This window comes from Spermophilus citellus (genome assembly GCF_964194105.1).
Source record: "Spermophilus citellus genome assembly, chromosome: X".
Classification (NCBI taxonomy): Eukaryota; Metazoa; Chordata; class Mammalia; order Rodentia; family Sciuridae; genus Spermophilus; species Spermophilus citellus.
In genome coordinates, this window is record NC_138190.1 from 14,618,272 (window position 1) to 14,646,162 (window position 27,891).

At 42.6% G+C, this 27,891-nt stretch overlaps 1 protein-coding gene across 4 annotated transcripts in view; it reads right to left on the reverse strand.

Moving 5' to 3' along the window:
• Positions 1 to 21,873, reverse strand: part of SH3KBP1 (SH3 domain containing kinase binding protein 1) — a 334,352-nt gene extending 312,479 nt beyond the window's left edge. For all 4 annotated transcript variants that reach the window (XM_081277303.1, XM_081277300.1, XM_081277301.1 and 1 more), the window contains exon 1: positions 21,662 to 21,873. In XM_081277303.1, the coding sequence (XP_081133429.1) occupies positions 21,662 to 21,665 (4 nt within the window). In that variant the 5' untranslated portion in view covers positions 21,666 to 21,873. The remainder of the gene's footprint in view (positions 1 to 21,661) is intronic.
• Positions 21,874 to 27,891: the final 6,018 nt, after the last annotated feature.

Here is a 27,891-nt window from a genome sequence, read left to right on the forward strand (position 1 = left end):
TTCTTCATTAGTTGGTTCATTCACTTACTTGTTAAGAACACATGCTAGGGACTGGGGTTGTTGCTCAGTGGTAAAGCACTTGCCTAGCATATATGAGGCACTGGGTTCAATCCTCAGCACCACATAAAAATAAACAAACAAAATAAGGGTACTGTGTCCATCTAGAACTAAAAATATTTTAACAAAACAAAAACATATGCTAGTTATAACTACTTTGGAAATACAGGAACTTGAAACCCAGCAAAACCTCTCCTTGCTATCCACCATTAAAAAATATATCGCTGGGCTGGGGATATAACTCAGTTGGTACCATGCTTGCCTTGCATGAATAAGGCCCTGGGTTCAATCCCCAGCATGACAAAAAATATAAAATAAATAAAATTTAAAAAGTAAAAACTGTTTAGAAATATATATATTTCTAAAATGCACCAGAGACATTTGTCAGAATGATGATAGGAAGTCTGTTTGTGTAAGAAAAAATTGGAAGCAATGCAAAAGTCCATTAGAAGGAGGAAAGACAAATACACAATGGCATATTCAAATGAGGAAATACCAGACAAGGAAAATAAATGACAACAAGCAAATGACAAGTCTGGGCAGTTCAATTCCAGTTTTATAAAATTAAAATGAAGCAAAACCGGACAGAATGTTTTAAGAGAGATATAAGGAAATGATAAAACTATTTCCTTTATCTAAGAAAAACAGGGGAAGATGATTTTTAAAAAGATTTATGGGGGTTGTTTCCTCCAGGGCAGAGAGGGAGGTGACAGAGTCTGAGCACACACTGCTTTAGTTCTTAAGCTGAGGAACAGGTTCACAACTATACATATTGTAATGGTGCTTGATGCCATACCCATGACATCAAATGTCATCATCAGCTCTTAGAACTGTTTTTAATGCCTAGCACCACATGTAAAGAGAACTGTATGAAGAATTCTCCCAGTGGTTTGAACAGAGAAAGAAATGTGTACACAAAAGACTAAGCAAAGCGAGCTGTGTGTGCTCTGTCGCAGCACCAAGCAATAACTTCATTTCTGAAGCACGTCACCGTGTCTCCATCAGTGTTGATTTGAACTTCAGTGTGTTAATTTATACTTAATTTGTAAATTCATTTCAGGTTTATACTTGTAAATGAGCTAAAAGCAAAAGCAATTTAAGTCTAGTTAAATGCCTGCATTTTCAAGTAGCATTACTATCACAGAGTTTAAGGTAATTAAAAAAGCAGGGAATTCTGACACATGCTACCACATGGATGAACCTTAAAGACATTATACTTAGTGAAATAAGCCAGTCACAAAAGGATAAATACGATATGATTCAGCCCATATGAGGTACCTAGAGTAATCAAACTCACAGAGAAGGAAAGTAGAGCAGTAGTTGCCAGGAACTAGTAAGGAGTTTCAGTTTGGAAAAAGGAAAAAATTTTCTGGAGATGGATAGTGATGATGGACGTACAATGATGTGACCTTACTGCCACTTTAACATACTTAAAATGATAAGTTTCATGTTATATGTATCTTACTACAATACAAAATAAGTAAAAGCTAATCAACATTAAAAAGTTTAAGGCAGCCAGGCACAGTGGTGCACACCTGTAATCCCAGCAGCTCAGGAGGCTGAGGCAGGAGATTCGTAGGTTCAAAGCCAGCCTCAACAACTGAGAGAGACTGTAAGCAACTTAGTGAGGCCCTGTCTCTAAATAAATAATAAAAAAGGACTGGGGATATGGCTCAGTGGTTAAGCCCCTGGGTTCAATCCCCATTATCAAACAGAAAAAAAAAAGTTTAAGGCAAAATAGGGATTCTTAGGAAATATCTTTCTTGTGAAGGGAATTTCAGCATTATTCATTTGAGAAACTCCATTCTATTTGTTTCCCTCTAAACCACGAAGGAGGGAGTTTCAGAGACGTCATTGCATCTCAGAAAATTATCATTGCATTTGATATGTATTCCTGAAATCTACACCTTTCCTTCTTTCTGGATAAATAGAACTTATTTGAAGGTCCTTTGGTTTAACCACTTACTTCATTGTGTGCTTTCTGAAATGACCACACCACAATCTCCTCCCAATTAGGGAAATGAAAGTTAAGTAAAATGTATCATGAAGCAAAACTTTTATATATCTTTGAGTTCCTCTCGTTATCAGATCTTATACTTAACAGGCAATCAATAAACACATGTAGAATTTAGTTGAATTCCAATATACAGCAGAATTGAGTCAACTATTGGTTTCCCCTACTAATTCAAGTAAGATCATGTGCACAATTGAAAATTTAACAGGAAAAAAGATACAGCACATTTTAGCTACCAGTGCTTTCTAACATATATTATCATGAATTTTAGAATTTTCACAGAAACTTGCCCCTGAGAGGTCATCATAAATATTCAACTATTTTTTTTTTTTTTGGGCCAGGTACATGAGCTGACATTTGACATATACATGGTGGCTGAGGAACAAATACTTTGCACAATGCTGGCCATTAATGAAACTTATGCAACAAAAACGTAATTGAGATGGTTCTTCCAACCTGGATCCTGGGGGTTTTAGCCAGCAATACTTGGTGCCCTTTGAAACTTAAGCATAATTTTTAGGGGAATATATGATGACGGTACAATGCTAACCTAGAAACCACAAGGGGTTTATTACAGCCATAACCTTTCCTTTGTCAGCACAGGACTTGGCTGAGATATGGGTCCAAGTATGAAGTGACTTTAGAACACAGTTTTCCCTGTGGTTCTGGGAAATGAAGTTCTCTCAAATGTCAGTCAGGTGGTAAAAGTAAAAGAAGGGAGGGAAGAAAAAAAGAGAAAAGAAGGAAAAAAACCCTCACGGGTTTCAGCTTTTACTGTGTAACCCTTAATCTCATACCTGAACTCATGACCAAGGTTAATCATCTCAAAATGGTGCCATGAAAGAAGTACAGTGCTATGGGACATGAAAACCTCACATACAGTTTCCTTTAGAAGTGGCTTCATACCTCCATCCCCCAACCTCCATCCCCCAACCCCACTCGGCCCCCCAGACAGGAGAACACCTACAGCCATAAGAGCAAAACGGAAAGCAAAAACAGAAGGACAAGTCCCTACCATTCCACAGGAATCAATCCCCCTGGATTGAAGTTTTCATTATCACAGACCCTTCCAATCACTTGGTAATCCTTGGAAACAAACAAAAACAGATATAAAATGTCACCCTATCTACCACTTGATTTCCTTAAGTGATAAAAAAGAAAAATAAGTCCATCACATCCCCACTTGTAATATGAAGATCATGGAAGCAATCTAAATGCTCAAATGATAGGGAAATGGTTGCATAAATTAAGATACAAGAACTCAAATATTCATCTACTAAAAACACTAGCTTTGAAGATGACTATGACATTAAATTTTAAAAAACAGGAATACATATGCATATACATATATATGCACATATATCCACAAGTATATACTAAAAAGTCTAAAAAAGAAATGCACCAAAAATAAAATAAGGATTATGTTAAGGAACTATATGGGTGGTCAATTTAAATTCTTTTGCTTCCCATTTTCTAAATTCTGTAATAGAGCCACTATATATTCATAACAAAAATATTTAAAGTTCAATAATATTGAAGCTAGAATGAGAAACACTGTCCTAGAATCTGTCCACTTAGTCAGGGATAAAGGTCTCTACATCATATCGATGTAACAGTGGTCCACTTTTATGCTTTTAATATAGCCCTTGCTGCTCTGCCACTGCAACTTATTTTTTATAACTTTATTTTATTTATTATTTTATTCCAAGCATTGGACCCAGTGCCTCATGCATGCTAGGCAAGCATTGTACCACTGAGCCACAACCCCAGCCCCTGCAACTTATTTTTTAAATAAAACTTGTTTCCCTTCCTCTTTCCCTGTTCTTCCCAAATCTCTCCACTCCCTAATCTCAGGAGAAACAGGATTACCTTTCTTCCCCATCCCAGGCAGAGTTATCTGTCCTTGAGCACACACTCTCTCCACAGGAAGAAGTAATTCAGACTTTGAGGATGGTACCAAAACATCCCAGAAATGACCAACTCCTAAATTAACAAGTCAATTACAACTCCAACAGAGAACACATGGAATACAGCCTTTGAATCACCTCTTTTAAACCCCCCTGTTAGGACAGGAGTCCCCTGTGTTTCTCCTTTGCTAGCAAAGCTTAACTTCTTTCTCCTTCTTCTTAAAGGACCCAGCTCTCCATAACACAGACAGTGATTACAAGCCAAGCTGGTGCCCTCCACGGCAGGGAGCTGCTTCCCTGGGAAGTGGGATGTGGACTGGGGAGGGCCTCTTCAAGCCAGTGTCTCACTCCCTGGCTCTTCCTGGTATCTGAGATAGCAGGAGCCCTGCCAGGAGACAAAAGGTACATACTCCCCAAAAGTTTCCTCTTTCCCAGCTAGGGGGAACATATCCCCTCATGATTTCCTCCTGTAGCTATCTTGACCTTAGACTGCATGGATCAAAAGATCATTTTCAAGGTGAGTGCAGTGGTGCATGTGTGTAATCCCAGCAGCTCAAGAGGCTGAGGCAGGAGGATCACAAGTTCAAAGCTAGCCTCAGCAACTTAGTGAAGCCCTAAGCAACTCACTGAGACCCTGTCTGCAAATAAAATACAAAGTAGGGCTGGAGATATGGCTCAGTGGTCAAGTGCCCCTGAGTTCAATCCCCAGTTTAAAAAAAAAAAAAGATATTTTCAGAGGGAGTTGAGGGAAAAGAAGGTTGAGGGGGGAGCTGGGGTTGAGGAGAAAAAGAAGGAAAGGGACAAAAAAGGGAAGGAGGGGTGGGAGAGATGAGAGACACAGGAGACAGGGGCTGGGGAGGGATTGGGGGCTGGTAGTGGAGGAGGAAAGGAGAGAGGACGGAGTGGGAAGGAAAAAGAGATGTTTCATAAGAGAAGAGGAAATGAAGAGGAGAGAAATGGAGGAGAAAGGATGTGGGAGAGAGGAAGGGCTGTAGAAACTGGTGAGAGAGGGGGTAGGGTAGAAGAGAAAGAGGAAAGAGGGGGCACGGGGGAAGTGGGGGAGGAGGGAGGATGAAGAAAGAAATGAGAGAAAGTGGGAGAGAGAGAAGAAAAAACGAGGAGAAAAGACAGGGAGGAGGAGGGAGGCTGAAAGTCGGAGACAGCCCCAAGGGGGACTGTCCCCTGGTCTCTTCCTGCCACCGGACCCCTAGCACTTCTCAGCCTCAGGAGTTAACCCGCCAGGCGGTGGCTGTTTTTCACAATGTCTTAGTCTCTTCCTCCATTTAAAAACCCACAGGTTCCTTAAAAGAGCCAGACATGTCACAACAGTACCCTTCCCCCATGGCTCCAAACCATTCAAGTGCCCCCAACTCAAAAGGAGAAACCAAGCTCAGTTATGTAACACAGGGTCTCAAAGGGTAAAAATAACCACATTACTCAGAAGTACGGCTGTTCCATCCTCAGGGGAGCCCACAGAAGGGAATCTAAGGGTGAAAATTGAAACCAGAGTTTTGAGATGAGACTAGATTCCCCACTTCACCAATTTCCTTCTGGGTTCTTGTCTCGCATATTTTAATGGAAGGGAAGAGTAAACGTGTTACCAAAAGCACAGTCCTTGTCCTTGATGCCAATCCAATAACAAGGACTCAGTCTTGAGAAAAAGGAAAAAGAGGGTTTTTTTGTTTTGTTTTAATTTGCTAGCAAAGGGGACTCCAGTCCTAGAGGCTGTGATTCTGCCCATGGGGGGAACAGGGGGTTTTAAAGAGGTGATTAAAAGGCTGCATTCCACAAGTTCTCACTGGACTTGTAATTCACTTGGGAGAGGAAGAAAAGAAACATGTCCTTTTAAAAATAAGTTGCAGTGGCTGGGGATGTGGCTCAAGCGGTAGCGCGCTCGCCTGGCATGCGTGCGGCCCGGGTTCGATCCTCAGCACCACGTACCAACAAAGATGTTGTGTCCGCCGAGAGCTAAAAAATAAATATTAAAATTCTCTCTCTCTCTCTCTACCTCTTTAAAAAAAAAAAAAATGGACCACTATTACAAACAGAGCAGGACTTATTTAAGAGAGAAGAAAGAGAACTCCTGCCATGCAGGAAGGGGCCTGATAGTAGAAAAACCCCAAACCCATTTTGGTGTGCTATCAGGGCCTTGTGAGTTTATATAAGGTTCTGGGCAGAGCATGGAGCAAAATCTGTTAAACAGGCCTTGAAAACAGCACCAAGGCTATCACCTTTGAGTTTTAATTCTTTTCTTCTCTGGGACAATGGAGTTGCTTGCACAGGTGAGTCTCAAGTTCTTTTACATTTGAAATAGGGATTGAAGGGGCTCATTAACATTTCTACCGGTTAGGGACTGGGTTTGTGGCTCAATGGTATAGTTCTTGGCACTGGGTCCAATTTTTAGCAGCACATATAAATAAATAAAGATCCATTGACAACTAAAAATTAAAAACAAAAACAAAAACATTTCTACCCATTAGCTCCCCAGTGTGATTTCTGCATTTGAACAAGATCTCAATAAGGCCAAACATTTTGGATTGCTGACCACTGACTATTGTTATTCAAAATGAACATCCTGAATGGCTATAACACAGGAGAGGCCACTCTACCTCACATCAACCACCCCTTTCTCAAGAGAAAAATCAGGAAAAATAGGCACATGGTACTCTTAGGTATTCTGGCTTGTGGCTTATAAGCATCCTCATTTACAGTTCTAGTCCCAAGAGCAGCCACACAGCACCCCATCTTACCAAGCACTGCTCCCCAGGGCAGGATTTCCTTTGAGTCATCCAAGTATCCCAGTATGGATCACAAGCCTGCCACTTTGTAGGCTACCTTAAACGTTTACTTGAGTCATGAAAACAGAAGGGAGACCAGTAGAGGAGAGGAAGGGGACCAAAGTAGGAAAGAGGGAAAGGAAAAGGGAGATACTGGGGAATGAAATTGACCAAATTACATTATGTGCATGTAATAATATGTAATAATAGCAGAGAGAAGAAATGACCAGAAGGCAAGGTGGGCTGCTGACCTACCCCTGGTTCCAGGATATCCTTAGAGCCCAACTCCTTCAGTGGGCACCACTGGGTTGCCTGGGAGGCCTCTATGGCTGGGAATAAATATTCCTTTTTCAGGTTAGTGAGTTCTGCTTGACTTCCCATCACTGGAAGAAGGTCTTTACTACACACAAGACATGAAAGTGGTTAAGACAGTTCCTAACACAGTTAAGAACTGATGCCTAGATTGGCTAAGATCCAGAATGAAGTTTCTATCAGTAAGGAACTCAAAGCCGGGGCTGGGGCTGTAGCTCAGTGGCAAAGCACTTGCCTAGCATGTGTGAGATACTGGGTTCGATCCTCAGCACCACATAAAAATAAATAAATAAGATAAAAAGGTATTGTGTCCATCTTCACAGAAAAATAAAAATTAAACAAAAACAAAAACAGTTGGGACTGTTCTGAGTATACAGCAGTCTCCCAGAGAACTCTTTGACAAGACACCAGTCCCTCCATCAAAATCAGATGGGGAGGCTGGGGTATGGCTCAGTGGTAGAGCACTTGCTTAGCATGTGCAAGGCTCTGGGCTCCTGGGGCTCCATCCCCAGAACTGGAGGGGGGGATCAGATGGGGCAGACCCAGACATAAAGTTTCAAAGCACATGCTTTTGAAGCCAGATTTAAAGTTAGGTAGTCAGTGTAGTTAGATAAATCGGGTCTAATACCGAGTGAAATCTAAAATGGAGGCCATGCTGAGAATGACTCAGGGAAAACACAGGACAACTCATGGAATGTTAATGAAGTCCCAAGAGGCCCTAGGCCAAAGTCCACCTCAAAGAAGTGTTAATGAACAGCCCCCAGCAGATTTGAAGATAGCCCATCCCAAAGAAGTGTTAATGAAGTCCTTCCTGCTCAGACTACTTCTTTGGCCCACCTGTGCCCCACCCCTGGGGCCTTCCCACCTACATTCCATCACTGAAAGAACTATAAAAAGGGATTCCACCTCTTGGGTCCCCTTCTTCCTCCGGGAGAAGTCTTTTCTGCTGTCCTTTAATAAACTTCTAATTTATCCTCTGACCTTGCCTCGGCGTGCTTCTCTGGTGTTATTCTTCAACATCGGGGAAGCAAGGACTCGTCACCGGTCAACAGTGGTAACACTTTGAAAGACAGAAGTTCTCTCATCATCTATTAATTATGATGTAAAAGAGGCAGGAAAAAATAAGAAATACCTATTTGCTGGGAGATGTATGAAATCTCCCTGAAATAAAATGAAAAACAAAGTATCCGTAACTGGAAGAACAGGGATGGGAAGGAGACTACTTAATGTAAACACATTTTTTTTTTTTTGCCTTTTGAACTTGAATTATGTGGATTTATGGTCTAGTCCAAAAACTAGCTTTAAAAATAATTTTTAAATTTCTCATGTAGGCAGTTTGTGATCATTCCGCCCAATGACCTGATGAACGGCTTCCCTCTTCAAATTCTTTCTTTCTTTAATTGGTGGCAATTCCCACCCATTCCACCCCCACCCCCTATGACCCACCCCAAACCAATTACTTTCCTTTCATTTGTTTTCTGAAGGTCAAAGGTAGCTATTAAGCTAAACTCACCCTCAATTAACAAGCACTTTCTCTGCCCAACAAGCCTTAGGCACCCCAGACAAATTCAGGACAGACCTCATTTGAGTTGATACCTCGGTTCTCCATCAAATAGTTTATGGAAGTCAGTGCCTAGAGTCCCAGCTACTCTGGAGGCTGAGGCAGGATGATCACTTGACTCCAGGAATTAGAAACCAGTCTGGGCAACAAAGAGAGGCTCCCCCCACCCCTCTCTCTCAAAAAAAAAAAAAAAAAAAAATTTGAGAACAAAGGGACTGATTAAATGCTTAAAAACTGCCCCATTTTATTCAAGTTTAAAGAAGTATTTTGGGGGGGAAAAAGTGTTTTTTGTTTGTTTCAATGTTCAAAATATAAGAAAGGGAAAGCCCATTTATGAATCCTTTCAAGAAGTCAAACGAAGGGCTGGGGATATAGCTCGATTGGTAGAGTGCTTGCCTCGCATGCACAAAGCCCTGGGTTCAATCCCCAGCACCACAAAAAAAGGAACAAAAAACAAAGAAGTCAAATGAATTTCATCCAGAAGAAGCTGGCAAAAGAGAGGAGAGAGCAAACATGGAAGGCCTTTCCAGTCCTCCTCCATCTAGCTCCAGGCATGAAGACAAGAACTAGTTGGAATAATTAGACAGGACACTAAGCTAATTAGACTTTTCACACAGGGAGGTAGCGAGTGATGGATAAAACTGGTGCAGCCCCAGAGGACCAGACCTAAAACACAGCCCCAAGTTCTAGGTCTAATACAACCCAAAAAATTCCAGCAAAAACACAAGGATTGGTGTTGCATACTTACTGGTAAGAAGTCAAAGCTTAAGGAGACAGTAATTTAAACTGTCTATGCATACTAGACGATGGTGCTGGTGGTGCTTAAATATCTAAAATTTGTTATGCAACATGAATAATTAATGTATATTGCAATATTTGTATTTAATGCAAGATGGGAAGAAATAGTAGTAGGAATTGGGTTGCATTTCATCATGCCACTCTATCCCCCGACACCTGGGGACAGGGACCAGCATCCTGCGGTTGCCCCACCACTTCCCTGGCCACTGGAAATAAGTTAAATAAGGCCTTTTTTGTTCTTTTCTTGTCAACTGAATACTGTTCAGTTAGGAAAAATATCATAGGATTTTTATCATTAATGTTTTTTATTCCTAATGTTTAATGTAAGTGCAGTTTATCACCAAGGAAAGATCTGCCAGGTACAATTTGCTTAAATGTCTCCTAATGAAAACTATAGAACTGCTTGTAAGATATTTATCCATAAAATAATGATCAAGTTCAAAACTAAGTGCTCATAATCAACCAGGCTGCCAGTGTACCTGTGCCAGCTAAAGGAATTTAAAGACAGAAACATGAATTGCCATCAACCTCATATGTGTGAATGAGGAGTCAGCGTGGCACTGCAGTGTTTGTTCCCATGACTCAAACATTCTTAATGAATTCCAGTAATGGCCAAGAAACCTACCCAAAGAGCTAACACACAAGTGCTTAGGGATATAAAAGTAAATTCAAAATTCCCCCACAGGTGCCTAGAGAGGCAGCAAAACTGAAATGCCTCCCAGAGGAAAGGAGCCAAAACTATTTGCAAAACAACAAACCCATGTTTCTCTTTTCCTGTAAAATTTGAGAATATCAACTGGGATCCTTGGGCTTCCAGGTTTTCTTCAAGTTGTCAGGTGGGTCCAGGAGTCCCCAGAGGACAAGGATTTGGATATTCATCTTAGAAACTTACTAGGGAGGGATGATAGAAATGTTTTGGAACTAGATAGTGGTGATGGTTGCAGAACACTGTGAATAAACTTAATATCACTGAACTGTACACTTTAAAATGGTTAAAATGGAGTCAGGCACAGGACACATGCCTATGATCCCAGTTATTTGGGAGACTGAGGTAGAAGGATGACAGCAAGTTCTGGCCAACAAATCAGGACTCTGGCTCAAAAAAAAAAAAAAAATAGTTAGAAAACTTGGGGCTGGGATTGTGGCTCAGAGCTACAGCACTCGCCTACCACGGGCAAGGCCCGGATTCGATCCTTAGCACCAAATAAAAATAAAGGTATTGTGTTTTGTCCATCTACACCTAAAAAATAAATGTTAAAAAAAAGAAAACTTACCAATATGATTCTACAATATGTATACTCAGAAAAATGAGAAATTATATCCCATCTATGTATAATATTATATATCAAAGTATATAAGTGCATTCTACTGTCATGTATAACTAATTAAAACAAATTTTAAAATTTTTTTTAAAAAGAAAACTTATTAAAGAAAGAAGCTGGAGCAAGAGAATCACTGGGGAAGCAGGAACCTAGAACTCCTGAGCACCTACAGAAGCCAGGCAGGATGGGTTCCTCCAAATTAGAAGGCAGTCACATTCTGCTGCTAACAGACCATGTCACTCTGCCTCTCTGAGACTGGGTCTTATCATTGGATGGCATGGGCCATGACTGTGAAGGACCCTTCTAGCACTTCAGTTCCAGTGAGTGGCAGAAGGACCCATCACCTGACACAGAAGCATATCCCACCAGTTTAGCAATGTTGTGCCCCAAAGTTCCCACCTCTCCCCAGGGTAATGGTCCAGGTATTGACAGATGGGGGGGGGGGGGCAACAGTTGTGTTAAGACACTTTCTATTCTGAAAACAAAACGGTGAAAGACAGGGCCAAAGAGCCTTGCTATCCAGGGACTTCTAGGTTCATTTGTAAAATAAAATCTGTGGGTAAAAAAGAAAACCTTATGTTCCAGAATGGAGTCAAATGATAAAGTAAGGAAACAGAGCTTCAGCCATCTGTGTTATGAGTCTCCAAGGTGCCCTCAGAACAGGCTTCCTCAACCTCAGCATGGCTGACATTTGTCGTGAGAACTGTCCTATGCACTGTAGGATGTTTAGCAGTATCCCTGGCCTTGTCAAGCTAGGTGCCAGTAGACTGACCTTTACCCAGCTGTCACAACCAAAGTGTCCCCAGTCATTGCCAAATTGTTCCCAGAGAAAGGGGGATTGTCCCCAGTAGAGAGTCACAGCCCAAGAGAATTTTCTATCTTGAAACTTATAGTTCTTCACAAAAGGCAAGTAACACATGAGACATTACCTTTCTCAACCACTGTGCTACGGGCCACTGTAAACTGTCAGGAAACAGACCCTGTCAGCATGCTCTGCCCAGAAGACAGCTTTACAGAACTGCATGCACACTCCTGGCAGCCCACAGTCTCAGGAACTAGTAGTAACCATACTTGGGTGAAAAGGTTACTCATTCATTCATTAACATATGGCACTTACTGTATTCCAGGCAAGAGTCAGGGCAATAGATTGGGGAGGCCCAACTGGAGATGAATACACTTCATAGTTGTATAGAAACATTTGGGGTGGTCTTCACAGATGAACGAGGGGTGTGGTAGGCTGCATAATGGTTCCTCAAAAATGTTCACATCCTAATTCCCAGAACCTGTGAGAATGTTCCCTTATAGGAGGCAAAGGGGACTTCAAAGATGTGATTAAGTTAAGGCTCAAAAGAGAAAAGGAGGGGCTGGAGCTGTAGCTCAGTGGTAGACTGCTCGACTCGCATGTGGGAGGCACTGGGTTCAATCCTCTGCACCACATTAAAAAAAAAAAATAAAGGTACTGTGTCCATCTACAACTTAAAAAATATTTTAAAAAAGAGAGAGAGAGAGAGAGAAAGAAAAGGAGAGTAGCCTGGATTATCCGGGCAGTCTCAATAAAATGCAAGGATCTTTTTTTTAATGTTTGTTTTTTAGTTTTAGGTGGACACAACATCATTATTTTATTTTTATGTGGTGCCAAGGATCTAACCCAGTGCCTCACACATGCTAGGTGAGTGCTGTACAACTGAGCCACAACCCCAGCCCTGCAAGGAAAGGCAGGCGTGGCTGGGTTGTGGCTCAGTGGTGGAGTGCTCACCTAGCATGTGCGAGGCACTAGGTCTGGTTCTCAGCACCACATATAAATAAGTAAATAAAATAAAGGTCCATTAACAACTAACAAAAATATTTTTTAAAAAAAGAAAAGGCAGGCAGGAGGGTCACAGTAAAATAGAAGGAGGCATGAGGATGGAAGCAGAAGATGGAGCAATGGAGTCATGAGCCAAGGAAATGCGGGAAGCCTCTGGAAGCTGGACAGGACAAGGAAATGGACTCCTCTAGAAGGAACGTGGCCCTACTTACACCTTGACATTAACCCAATACAACCCATTTTGAACTTCTGACTGTAAGATTATACCACATTTGTGCTGTTTTAAGCCACTACTTGTAGTCATTTGTTCCAGCAGCAACAGAAAACTAGTACAGGAAAATTATAAAGCAGAGAAGAAGGATATATGCTCCCTGTCAAGGGCACTATGTGGGCAAAGGCTCAGAGGTCTGAACAAGCATGGAATAAGTAAAGGCTTCTGGAGGACTTCACTAAGGCAGTCAGGCTCTAACACATGTACAGAAGAGTAGCCACATGGGGCCCATTCCAGAAACACTAGGGGCCTAACTGTAGATTGGAAGAGGCTGAGAAAGGAAAAAAGGGAAGGACAAGGAAAACATCAGAGAACCTATGGAAATAATTAGCCAGATGGTAATTCACTCAAGGAAATGCAAGGTAAAAAAGGCATGGCAGGAACCATAGGGGAAGGATGCTGAGCTTAGTTTGTAGCATGCTCAGTTTGAGGTGTTTAAGACACACCTGGGTGAAGTATGAATGAGAATCAACTCAATAAATATTAATTAATTTATTTATTTTTATTTATTTATTGCTACTAGGGATTGAATCCAGGAATACTTAACCACTGAGCCACATCCCCAGCCCTTTTTAAAACATTTTTTTAAATTATTTTGAGTCATTTATTTATTTATTTTTATATGGTGCTAAGAATCAAACCCAGTGCCTCACACATGCTAGGTAAGCACTCTGCCACTGAGCTACAGCCCTAGCCCCCAGCCCTTCTTATTTTGTACTTTCAGAAAGGGTCTCACTAAGTTGTTTAGGGTCTGGCTAAGTTGCTGAGGCTGGTTTTGAGCTCATGATCCTCCTGCCTCAGCCTCCTGAGCTGCTGGGATTACAGGTGTAGGCTACTATGCCCAGCTTTAGTCAATGTTAATTTTAGACTTACTATGTGCCAGGGACAGGAAAAAAATAACCAGATAGATTCTGCCCTCTTGGCACTCACAGTTGAGTAGGTCCTGAGCTAGGGACAGAGACCAAGATGGGAGATGAAGATCTGGGCATCACAAAGGTAGATGGGGAGGAAGAACCAGCAATGGAGGGAAGAGCAGTAGGGGAAAACAGGAGTAAATAGAGTGTCCTTGAAGCCAAGAAAGAGTTCTAGATTTCACAGACTAAAAAGCCACTTAAGTCAAAGATGCTAGAGCCTGTGTGAGACCATGTGCTTGTGATTAAAAATTTGATTATTAGTTACCTCAAGATGAACAGTTCCTAGAACACAATCTGGACAGGGCCAGAAGACAGTGGTCCTAATAAGTACAGGGCAGTCTCTGTGGAGAAAGTGGGGGAGGAAGGAGGAGCTGTCTCAAGAAACAGAGCAGTGAAGAGGAAAAAAGAAAATAAACGCAAAGTATAACTTAAAGGTAGCACCTTAGTCCATTTTCAGTTGCTATAACAAAATGCCTGAGACTGAGTAATTTATAAAGAATAGAAGTTCAAAAAAAAAAAAAAAGAAAACTGCAATAAAACAAAATAATCTTGGGGGGGGGTACCGGGGATTGAATTCAGGGGTACTCGACCACTGAGCCATATCCCCAGCCATATTTTATATTTTATTTAGAAACAAGATCTCACTGAGTTGCTTAGTGCCTCGTCATTGCTGAGGCTGGCTTTGAACACGTGATCCTCCTGCCTCAGTCTCCTACTGGAATTATAGGCATTTGCCACCAGACCCGGCAAAACAAAATAATTTAAGATAATTATCTATCTAGTATATCTATCTAGTATATATCTGCATTGTGATCTTCCTTAAATAAATCTCTATCTAATTAAAAAATAAGTATGGGTTGGAATAAGTAATAAATATTATAAATGTGGGGAGAAAAAAAGAATAGAAGTTTATTGAACTCATGCTTCTGGAGGTTAGGAAGTCCAACAGCATGGTGACAGCATCTGCTCAGCTTTTTTCTTTTTTTATTATCTTTTTAAATTTATTTTTATGTGGTGCTAAGGATCAAATCCAGTGCCTCACATATGTAAGGCAAGTGTTCTGCCACTGAGGCACAGCCCCAGCCCATCTGCTCAGCCTTGCTGCTCTGGAACATGGCAGAGGGCATTACATAGGATGACAGAGCAAGTATGCCAGCCTGGGTCTTTTCCTCTTCTTATACTCACCCTCATAACCTCTTCTAATCTTACTTTTGAAAGGCTCCACCTCCAAATCCACTAATATATGAATTTGGGAATTAAGATTTCCAATACATGAACTTTGGGGGACATATTCAAATCATAGCAGGTCACTTTATTAATAAGATGCAAACATTTCAATTTAAAAACAAAGATAGAATCTTCTTAGGAAATTCTCCAAGAGAAACCAGAAAAGACAACTCCACTAAAAGCCAAGTCCATTATTCTGCATGGTAGGCGAATAATGTTGCCTCCTCACAACCCAGATGCCCACATCCCAATGCCCAGAACTTGTGAAGCTGTCAGTTTACATGATGACAGGGAGCTAAGGTTGCCAATCAACTGACCCTACAAAGGGGAGATTATCCTGGATTATCCAGGTGGGCCCAATGTCATCACAAAATCTTAGACATGGATAACAGAGGCAGAAGAGTCAATATCAGAGTGAGAGAGACCTGACCAGTCATTTCTGACTTTGAAGCTAGAGGAAGAGACCAGGAGCCAAGGAGTGCAAGTAGGATTCTCCTCCAGAGCCCCAGAAGGAATGCAGCCCAGTGACAGATGAAAAACTTGTGAAGTCTCAAAGCACCAAGTTTGAGGTAGTTCATTGCAACAACAATCAAAAATTAATACAGGTAGGGCTGGGGATGTGGCTCAAGCGGTAGCGCGCTCGCCTGGCATGCGTGCGGCCCGGGTTCGATCCTCAGCACCACATACCAACAAAGATGTTGTGTCCACCAAAAACTAAAAAATAAATATTAAAATTCTCTGTCTCTCTCTCTTAAAAAAAAAAAAAATGAGTGGGAAGGCAGCTCAGTGGTAAAGTGCCTCTGGGTTAAATTCCCAGAACCAAAAAGAAATACTTAAAAAAAAAAAAATTAATACAGGTGGGCTGCGGTTGTGGCTCAGTGGTAGAGCGCTTGCCCGGCAGCATGTGTGAGGCCCTGGGTTTGATTCTCAGCACCACATAAAAATAAATGAATGAATGAATAAAATAAAGGCATGCCAACAACTTAAAAAATATTTTAAAAATTTAATACAGGTTCCAGGTATAGAAAGTTATGAACATCAAACATCCTAATAACGCCAACAATATATTATTAAGTCCCTTGTAAAAAGGATGGAGGGAAAAGATGATGGAAAGAGCCTGTGGGATACTATGATAAAAGTCCATGTGACTAACACTGAAATGGACTGACCTGTATCACTAATGCGAGGTGTTGGAAGCCTGGCTTAGACTGAATTCATTAAAGAATCAGCACTGTGCTACCCTAATAATTCCATGAAAGGTTTGTTTCAAAATAGAACCATCTTCATCTTTTCTAAGGTTATGTGTCACTTATAACATCATGTGGTTTATGTACAGGAATACTTTGTGTACTCCAGTGAACCAGGAGTGCCCACCTACAAGGTGGAAAGGTTCTACACTAGCAGGAAGCAGAGCAACCCTGAGGTTCCATTAAAATGCAGATTTCGGTCCCAGCCCACAGAGATCCCGATTTAATAATAGGCCTGCTGGGATGGGGCCAGAGAATCTGTATCTCTAAATGGCTCCCTAGGGAGCACATTCTAAAAATCACTGTATTAAGGGCTCTACTTCTCTAACAAAAGCATTCCAGTATTTACCCGTGCTGCATCTTTCCTGTGAAGAGCCTGATTTCTTGGTCCTCTAGCATCAGCCCTGTGTTACTCTGTATTCCTTCCCCTGGTATAGTATTTCAGTTATCTATTGTGCTTAATGCTGAACAAAAGTCCAACCTCTAGAGCTGACTGATATTAAGGAGGTGGCCACAGAATATACCTAGAAAACCACTCTCCTCAGTCACCACCTCCTATTCACTGGCAAGGTGCTCACAGCCAGATTGGGTGTGCTATTTAAGAGAAACAATTCCTCAGAACACCAATATCAAGCAAGGTCACTCTGTGACCATGATGGGATAAGACACAAACAAAGCCACTCCATAATCATGTGTGAACACAGACAAAACATGACCCTTGTCCAAACCACAAATGCAACCAGACATCCCTAATCCTGGCTAATACCAGGGCCTGCTACTTCTGTACCAACCCCAGCTTTAGCCTGGCTCCAATTTTTCCTGATTCTAGAACATTTGTTAAGACACCCAATCACAGAAGGACCTCTGGTAATCCATAGCAATGGCCGGCTCCCTTAACCACGCCCAAAGCCAAAAACACCTGACACAGGTGCAAATCCACTAATTCTTTTCTTTCTTTCTTTTCTTTTTTTTTTTTTTTTTTTTTTTGTACCAGGGATTGAACCCAGGGGCACTTAACCACTGAGCCACATCCCGTGCCCTTTTTTGTACTTTATTTAGAGACAGGGTCTCGTTGAATTGCTTAGAGCCTCACTAAATTGCTGAGGCTGGCTTTGAACTTACATATCTCCTGCCTCAGCCTCCCAGGCTGCTGGGATTACAGGCATGAGCCCAAGTTAATCTTTCTAGACACTCTTGATGAGCTGCCCCCACCCCCACCAGTTCCTATGGCACACATTCTCCCTGCAACTAAAAGAAAACTCAGTTTGTATTCCTGGGGGTGTGTGACCGAAGAATAGTGACAACTTATATTCAACTTTCAGATTTCTGCTCAAGCATGATCTCCTCAAAGACCACTCTTCAGCCCTTCTCTACTCTTCTTTCATGAGTTCTACCATAGCTTTTAGCTATATAATGCCATGACCATTGCATTCAAGTCCTCCACTAGACTGAGAAGCCCACACTGGAGGTCTGTATGTGTTATGCACCTGTTCCTAGCAAATGCCTGGCACAAAGCAGAAGGTTCATAAATATTGGATGGATGGATAAGTAGGCAAATACTAACCACTGTATGCAACATTCTTTAAGACAATTATAAATGAAAGTGTTGGGGAGGGTAGGAAGGGAAATCAGAGGTACTGGAGAATGAAACTGATCAAATTATACTGTTTTTGGGCTGGGGATATAGCTCAGTTGGTAGAGTGCTTGCCTTGCATGCACAAGGCCCTGGGTTCAATCCCCAGCACCACACACACACAAAATTATACTGTTTTTTTTGTGTGTGCACATATGAATATTATATAACAAATCCCACTGTTCTGTATAATTACAACGTGCCAATAAAAAGGGGGAAAATTAAAAAATAAAAACAAATGAAATTGTTAGTGAACGAAAGTAATGCAAAAAGAACTGAAGTGGTAAGAAACAAGATCTACGCAACCAGGATGACAGCTAGGTTTGCTCCTGACATGATGCATATAAGGGGGTGAAGGTCATGCACAATAAAGATAAGGAAGGGGGCTTGGGTTGTGGCTCAGCAGTAGAGTGCTCACCTAGGTAGAGGGCTCGCCTCGCATGTGCGAGACCCTGGGTTCAATCCTCAGCATCACATAAAAAATAAATGAATAAAATAAGAGTATTGTGTCCAAGTACAACTAAAAAATTTTAAAAATATATATTAAAAAAAGACAAGGTCCTTTTCTTCTATTTCTAACACAAGATTTGATTGTGGAGGCAAATGTATTAGATTCATTTTAGCTTTAATTTAGAATAAAGCATTCTATCAATAATACAATATGTTGCTCAAAACTGTCCAAACTGGGCTGAGGCTGTAGCTCAGTAGCAGAGCACTTGCCTAGCATGTGTTAGACACTGGGTTTAATCCTTAGCACCACATAAAATAAACAAATAAAATAAAGGCATTGTGTCCATCTACAACAACAACAACAAATTTTTTTTTAAAAAAGTCCAAACTTTGTTATTATTCTAGAATTCTTTAAACAGAAGTCACTCGCTGGACTTACAAAACCTTCACTACTCTCACATTTGGATCATAATATTTGTGCAATTGTAATTAGAAGAGGCTTTCCCTGTGTTTGGCACTGAAAGCATCTCTGGCAAGTTCAGAGGGCACATTCTGATAGGCTTTTTTTTTTTTTTTTTGTACATGGAATTGAACCTAGGGGCACTTAACCACTGAGTCACATCCCCAGCCTCTCTTTGTATTTTATTAGAGACAGGGTCTCACTTAGTTGCTTAGGGCCTGGCTAAATTGCTGAGGCTGGCTTTGAACTCATGATCCTCCTGCCTCAGCCTCCTGAGCCGGTGGGATTACAGGAATGCACCACTGTGCCCGATACTGATAGACTGCACCAGGCTCTGATAGGCTTTTGAAAGAGGCCATTTTGCAATTAACCAGCTTCATTTCAGGGTTAGAGATTCGATACTTTTCAGATCAAAGACTATATGATACAGTTTTATTGTGTTATCCAGCAACAGAAAAATTATTGTCAAGCCAAGTAAGTATTCAAATGTATCAAATTGATAAATTGATAAATCTGAAAACCAGAGAGACTTGGGGAGGGTGCCTCTGAGTGTATACACATAACTCTCACACTGTTAAGTCTTTCCACCAGAAGACATACAGAAATCAACTGTTAAAATACCTGCACTTCATCACAAATATACTGCTAAGGATGTTTTTTTAGAAAAGAGCAGGGGATTTTACCCAAAGTACTACAAGCACCTTAAGTTCCACTATAAACATTATACTTAGTACCTCCAAGTATTAACTCAAGAAATAAATGAAAATCAATTGCTGCCCCCTCCCCACATAATGGTTACAGTACAAAAGATGAAGCTTGAAAGGATATAAACTGCAAGAGCACTCCTTTATTTTCTTGAAGATTCTTTAGAATCGCCTAAAGATCTGAAAACAGTTCAGATCTGAATGATAAACAGGTCTGTTTCTTCTTAAAGGAGACTGGATCCCTTTTGCACTGAAATCCATAAAGCACAGGCTGGCCACAGGAACAGACATTTGGATTTCACTTCTTTGATATGTAACCCACCCAAAAGGAAAGGTGATCAAAACAGCATTTCTGGTTACCTCAGGAGAAAGCAATCCATTCCTAAAGTGACTTGTAATGTTTAAAGTGTATACTTTTGTCAATGAACTAAATTAGTGCCAAAGCAAAACAAGACCATGAGTTAAGTGCTATGTCTTCCACAGAGTATGAAGATTTCATACCATCCATCCATTCATTCATTCAACAAACATTTATTTAGGATCTGTTCTGTGCCAGGCACCAAAGAAAATAGTTTCGAGCAAAACTGAGCAACATAGCATTGACCCTGTGGCCACAGAACTTCCAGGACGGGAGATAAATGTTAAATAAACTTTAATATGTAATACCACTATGGAAAAAAGAAAAGGTGCCATAAGAGAAAGGGTATTAATTTAGGCTGGGACTGGTGCAGGGATCAGAGAAGAGCACTGTATAACTCCCTCAGTGACCCACCCAAAATGAAAGGTGATGAAACACCATTTCTGATTACCTCATGAGAAGGCAATCCATTCCTAAAGTGACTGGTAAGGTTTACAGTGTATACTTTTATCAATAAACTAAATCATCAGGGCCAAAGCAAAACAAGAGCATGAGTTAAATGTTGCCTTCCACAAAGTAGGGCACTGTGAAAAAAGGTGACATTTAAGCTGAAAAGCCATCAGATCCCCACCACTTTGGAAAAGGAAAACCATTTTGGCCAGTGACCACAAACAGGATTTTAACTTTATGTCCAACAACTTTAGGTCGGGTTTAAACCTCTCCTAGTGCTTCTTGTCCTTTATGAGCATCCTATGACTGCTGGCCTGTCACTGTCTGACTGGTGTACCCAAACCCTATTACCTAAACACTGAAAGGTCTCACTTTGTTATGATTTATTGTAATGTACTGGCTTCCTATGCTTGGCCTAGAAACACCCAAAAATAATCTGCTAGAGACATGAAAAACAGAGGCTGGCTGTCAGCAAGAATATTACCTGGGGAGACCAAACATTTCATATAGCCTAGGAGATCAAAAGTCCTTTGTCCTACAAAGTCCCAGCTCCTCTGGGCAAGAAGGAGGTTCCCATCCTACTGGGTCTATACCAAATGGGACCCAGGGGGCCTTACATTAGCTGTCTACTTGAAACTGATGTTTGTTGGTAAACCAAGAACTGGATCACCATTTCTAGTTGCCCGACCCTGCAGACTTAGAAGAGGCTGTTGCAAGTGTCCTTTGAGCATCAAGGAGGGAAAAACTGGCCAGACTAGAGAAGACAGGCTGAGAGGGAGTCAGGGCCAGAAGCACTGGGGGGCGGCGGGGCGGGGGTGGGGGCATTAAGGAAGGAGCGTCAGGAGCTCAGATTCCCTGGACAGAGAGCACCAGGCCCGATACTGGGGCGTTTCCCGCCTCCTCTCACCCCCTTCAACCCCCCAGCAAAGACAATCCAGACCCCTGGGGACCCGAAGATTCCAAGTTCCCCCAAGGTAGAGCCAGACGGCATCGCGAGCCCTGCGCAGGGCCGGAGGCCACCAGGTCCAGGTACTTGCATCTACGGAGCAGAGGAGGGTGCGCTCGGTTGAGAAAATGGCCAAGACAAAACTCTCCCCGCCCACCCGAAAAGCCAACCACACCCCCTGCATCCCTCAGCCCCACTGGGGGCCAGCCCCCACCATCCTCCGCCCAGGCCCCCGTGGGTCCCGGTCGGCGCTGCTGCGCGGGCTAAGCAGAAACACCGGCGCAAGTGGGAGTGAATGGGGATGAGCAAGGCGGGCGAGGGCGCCCACCGCGCTGTCACCGCCCCAACCCTTCTTTGGGGCGCCCTCACCGGCTCTGCGGTCCCGGGATGGGCGCGCCGCCCCCAGGCTGAGATGAGCTCCCAGGTTCGAGCGGCCCCCCACTCACCCATTGGCGCCGAGCCGGGCCGGGCCGCCGAGGCAGCGTGAAAGTTGGCGGAGGCGGGCGCTGGGGTCGGGGCGCCGGGATCCTGGCGCTTGGATCCGGGTGCGGGCGTCGGAACGCGACGGCGACTGGGCTGGTTTCTTCCTCAGTGGCGGCGGCGGCGGCTCAGCGCCGCCCGCTGCTGCTGCCTCTGCTGCTGCTGCCGCTGCTGCCCCGGGGCGACTCCTGCTGCTGCTGCATCGCGGCCCGCTGCGCCTGGCTGCGCCGGGTTTCCTGCTCCCCGCGAGTGGAAATTGCGAAAAAAAAAAAAAAGCGCCGCCCAGTCCAGCGCCGGGCAGCAGCGGCCGTGCGGTCCGCTCTCCCCTCCTCCTCGTAGCCGCCGCCGCCGCTATGCTCCTGCGGCTCCGCCTGCAGGGGACGCGCGGCCGACTGGACGGGGGCGGGGCCGGAGAGGGGCGGGGCTCGGACCGCCTCCGGCCTGGCTCCCAGGGGCGTCCCTGCGGCTGAGACGCTCGGGCGCCCTCCTCACCGCCCGCTCCGGAGGGACCCAGCTCCGAGCGGCCGCCCCCTACCCGCGGCGGCTCGGCTAACGCCCCGGGAAATGCCGCGAGACTCCTCGAGACCGGAGGAGATGGGGGGCCGTGGGGGAGGGGGCCTCGGAGTTGAGGGGCACGTGGAAAAGGAAGAGAAGGGGGTGAATCCAGAGGGGACAAGGAAAGGTGGAAGGCGAGCTGGGGGAGGGGAGATCACGGGCAGGAGGTGGGCCGAACACCTGCTGAGAGTTATGACAGGTGAGCCCTGGGGGATGGAGACATCCAGAATAAGGCTGCGCGGAGGGCTTGTTGGGAAGCTAGGAGAAAGGGTCCCTTCAGCGTAGCCTGAGAACGCAGGCAGGCCAAGTGCTAATTCTGCACTTGGGAGGCGGTGCGAAGGAGATCGGGAGAAAAGGGTGCAGTGTGCAGGTGGGCACTCTGCCCGGCACCACTCCTCGCAGGGACCCTCCTCACCCCGCATCAGTGTGCAGGGGCCAGGTGGGGTTTGCTTGCTCAGAGATTTTCTCAAGCTCTGATGGTCCCAGGAATCCACTGAGGCAAGGCTGACTCCTTTCCCAACAGGCATCATCGGACCACATTGATTCCCAGACCTGGATGGCCTACCCTTGAGTGGACGCTTAAATGATAGATAACTGGGAATTCCTGGGCAACCCACAAGCTCCTTTTATGGGTCCATTCCCCACCACACCTTTCAGCCATAGATACTCTGCTGCCACTACATTCATTTACCAGCCTGTTATTTCCTTTTCCCTTTCCACCATCTGGTGGTAGGAAGAGATAATGAAATAGATGGAAGACATTCGGGCAGAGGGAAAGTAAGACAATGGAGAATTTAGATCACTGGCCCCTTGAAAATGAAGGAGGCTGAGGGTCAGTGGACCCAAAGGTGACAAAAGCTGACCCCTTACCCAATGGAGAGCTGTCTCCATACCTCACCTATGATAATGGAACAACTCTAGTAAATTGGTCCCATCCTGAGATTTCTGTAGAAAGATGTTCTTATTACTGTTTCATTAGCTTAAAAAACCCTTCGAGGGGCTGAGGTTGTGGCTCCTTGGTAGAGTGTTTGCCTAGCTTGTGTGAGGCACTGGGTTCGATTCTCAGCACCACATATAAATGAATAAAATAAAGGTCCATTGACAACTAGAAATATTTTTTTAAAACCCCTTCAAAATCAGTGAGTTATTAAAAAGAGATCAGAAACATCATCTTTCTAAATACTGTTCATGTGTGTCAGAGTAATCTGAACTGGAGACTCATCCACACAGATCTGAGATTGAAGTAGTAGTGACATCAATGTCAGACTCCTAAGGAAGGGATTAAACAAACTGGAGATTAAGAATCCAAAGTGTTGGGGCTGGGGTTGTGGCTCAGCAGTAGAGCGCTGGTTTAGCAGGTGCAAGGCCTGAGTTTGATCCTCAGCACCACATAAAAATAAAATAAATAAAATAAAGGTATTGTGTCCAACTACAACTGGAGAGTAGATATTAAAAAAAAAAAAATCCAAAGTGTTGAAGGAAGGACTCAATGAATACTCATTTATACCTGTGCCAAGCACCCTGGTGTGTCACTCATTACAAATCTTGGCATATCGTGGTTTAATTTCAGGGCAGTGAAGCCTTATGATAAGATCTTTTTTTTTTTTTAAAGAGAGAGTGAGAGAATTTTTAATATTTATTTTTTAGTTCTCAGCGGACACAACATCTTTGTTGGTATGTGGTGCTGAGGCGAGCGCGCTACCGCTTGAGCCACATCCCCAGCCCATGATAAGATCTTAAGAGTTGACAAATGTTGAAACTCATAGAGCCTGACTAAACCCACTGTTACTGAGATTTTCCCACCCCCAACTCTACCTGGAACTGGTCTGGGATCTGTCCAAATCCAGAGGTGTTTCTTTTTGCTAAATCCGGGGTCACTGGGTCATTCTAATCCTCTCTCAAAGAGATTCAGGCCCCTGAAAGTGACTGGACATGTTTCAACATGGAAATAGCTGAGCTAAGCTTGCAGTGGCCTGGCATCTGGGGTGCTAAAGATTCTTGGCTGGCTGCCCCATGCATTCTCAGAGCAATGAGTCAAAAGTTGTTGAACATTGTTGGTGAGACCTACATAGCTGGACTTACCTGGATATTGGAGAGGTCAATTCACCTAAACCAGCAAATTGGCTGCGGAACTCTGAAGGGAAAAACAATCAGCAGCTTGTTTTGTATCCTGTTTAATCTTATTCATCCCTCTGCCCCACGTGGGGAATATATTCTTTTTACTGAATTGTTTTGCCAGCTTTCACACAGGTAAAGACAGACCACTTGAAGTTTTGAGTCTTGGTGTATCTCAAGGCATACTTTTGTGGATTGTCTGTTTGTTTTGGGGTTTGTGGTGCTGGGTCTCATGCATGCTAAGCAAGAGCTCTGAGCTACATGTTCAACTCTACCTTTTCCTTCTGGATCCCAAGTGGTCTTTGATCTGGGTGTGCTTTCTTCAAGGAAAATTTGTCATTTTATCACAAAAGCAAGATTTAATATTTTAAAAAGCCCTGAGCAAGCCCGGCGAGGTGGAGTATGCCCAGAATCCCAGCAACTCGGGAGGCTGAGACAGCAGGATGGCGAATTCAAAGCCAGCCTCAGCAACTTAGCAAGGCCCTCAGCAACTTAGTGAGACCCTGTCCCAAAATAAAAAATAGAAAAGAGCTGGGGATGTGGCACAGTGGTAAAGTGGCTCTGGGTTCAATCCCCAATACAAAAAAAAAAAAAAAAAAAAAAAAAAAATCCTGAGCTAGGCCCTAATTATAATGTCCTAACTAAACTAAGTTGTGTGAATTCTATTCAAAACACTACAGATTTTTTTCAAGATTCTCAAAATTACAAATGAACTTTTTTTATGTATTGTTTAGTTCTTTTGAATTGTTCTCATTGTCCTTTCATTTTTCCTTTGATAAACTTTTGCTGACCACACAAGGGAAGTTAATATCAAGATTCCAATCCAGCTAACATGAATAGACATGTAATTCCTCATTCTGCCACTCTTACAAAATATTTTTACGGAATAGTTAATGCAATATTTCAAATTATGTGAATTCATCTCATGAATATTTCTAGAGAAATACAATTGTATTTAATACCACATCTTTGTCCCACTAAACTCCCATTTCTACCAGAATAAAGAACACATTTGGAAAATAAAAAGTATCTGAGCTATCCCACTTAGAGTGATATCACATGACTTAAAAGGCACCACTGTGTTGCTCAGTGGTAGCAACATTTTGGATAAAAATTGAAGGTGGTTAAGCCTCTGCCTTTCTAGCTCTTATAGCCTATCATACTTGCTCTCTCCAAGTACTCGGACTTGACATCTGTAATTTACATGTAATGAATGATACTTTGCTTTGATAACCTTTAATATCATCTTTAATATAAATTACATGCTGAGTGTTTTACAGAAGACAGTCATTGTATAGCACTTCTCATGAGCTTTATGGAGGAATGTAAAAAATCTCCCTGTGCCATAAGATGTGCTTAACAAAAGTGAAGGGACACACCCAAAGGGCTTACAAGCCGGCATAGAAACCAGCCTGAAAGGGCTCACAAAAGCCAAAGGTAGAACAAGTCAAGAGAAAAAATAATAACAGTATTGGATTATAACCCAAAGAATAAAAGTAATATCTTTGAGTCCAGACAGAACTAAATAACTGATTAAAGAAGAAAATAAAACGAGGAGAAAGGGATAAGTCTTACTTACAGAATAATTCCAATAAATAAATGTAGAAGGAATGAAAAGAAAAAAGTGGTCATGATTGACTAGGGCACAGTCCAACTAAAAATCTCAAATTTGTGGGTAAAAGTTTAAGAAACAGTATATTTGCATAGCATCAAAATGTTTTCCTGAAATAAATGTCTGTATATTTAAAATGGGAAAAATATATAACTCTACCATGGAGAACCCTGGCAAATAGCACTTTCAGCAAGTAGACAAGGCTCCATGCTGGCAGGTTTTCCTGTTGTTGTTTGGTTGGTTTTTAGTACCAAGATTGAACGCAGGAGCCCTTAATCACTGAGCCACATCCCCAGCTCTAAATTAAATTTATTTAGAGACAGGATCTCACTGAGTTGCTTAGGCCCTCCATAAATTGCTGAGGCTGGGTTTGAACTCGTGATCCTGTTGCCTCAGCCTCCTGAGTTGCTGGGATTACAGGTGTGCGCCACCACGCCTAGCTCACTCCCCCGTTTTCATTTTTAGTGAATCCTTTTTAACAAATCCAAGAGGCATGGGTTTGCCTGCTCTATAGAGATGCAGAAATGAATCAAATCAGAGAAGTAGATCATTTATGAAATAGCTAAACCATGATTGTCTTTACATGATTTGTAGGAAAGGCTTGCTTAGCAAAGGAAAACATGAAGGAAGCAACTAGAAGGTGAGATGTACTCTTCCAAGCTTCTGTAAAACTGGAAAGGTGGGTTTCTTCTTTAAAAAATCCAAAGAATGCCTGAGTAATCAATTTTAAAGCTGATCAGTCATAGAAACTTGTGTCTAAAATGCACAAAAAGGTATGTAGAAATATGACATAATGAATCCCACTATTATGTATAATTATAATGCACCAAAAAAATAAATCACACAAAATGAGCCCTACTATACAGAATAACTTGCCAAGAGCATTTTTCCATCCTTTTCCACAGCATTGCTTTGTCTAAGAAAATAGTAAATTGGAAGAATAGTCCTCAGAAATTAACAAGGAATATGGATTCTACAGCTTTCTGCCCACCCTATTTGTCCCCCACACTCAAAATTACAAGGGGTCATGTGTAAGGAAAAAATATTTTCACAGTTAAAATGCAAATCAAATGATAATTTTAAAAATCCAAAAGCACTGCATATTAATTTAAGATCATATAGATGAAATAAGCATTGTAGAAAGTGCTAACATTAATAGAATAATTGGTGTGTATCAAGAATAAGTCATAAAATCAGGCCAATCTTAAAATGAAGCCTATAAACTAACAATAGGGAGCTTTCCATCTTATTGGTAATGAAGATTTAAAAGTAGAAATTGACTTACAAAAATGGTTTCTTACACTACCATTCCACACCAATTGACTAATTAAAAAAAATGGTTTCTTTTTTTCCCCTCAACTTTCAGAAGTGAGGCTCAGGGGCCCTGTCACAGGCTAGGATCCACTGGAACTGGGTCTCCAGGCTGCATAGACATTTCCCAGAATTTCAGACAAAGGAAGGAAGACCAAGTGAGAATGAATGTTCAGAGTCTGGGGAACAGATGGTGTTCTCTAGAGGGCTTGTGTGGAAGGGGCAGGAGTGCACAGGATGTCAGATTCTAAGTGGTCTCTGTGCCAGCCAAGTGCAAACAAGACCCTGCAGGCAATGGGTAGGAGCAGAGATCTCCAAGCAGGCCGATTATAGGAAGGTCACTGGCAAGCTCTGCTCTGCAGAAGCAGAACTGAAGGAGGGAGAGTCTGGGGAGATGTGGGAGGCCAGTGACAGGCCAGAGATATTAAAGGCAAGAAATGTGATGGCACTGACACTGACAAAAAGAAAAGAATCCATTCTAGAGCCATTTTTCAAATCCATTTGACAGAATCTGGTGAGACAGATGATTTGCTTGGCTAAGGAACAAAGATGGAGGACTCTAATGCAATTTGTTTTTTGTGTGGTGCTGGGGATTGAACCCAG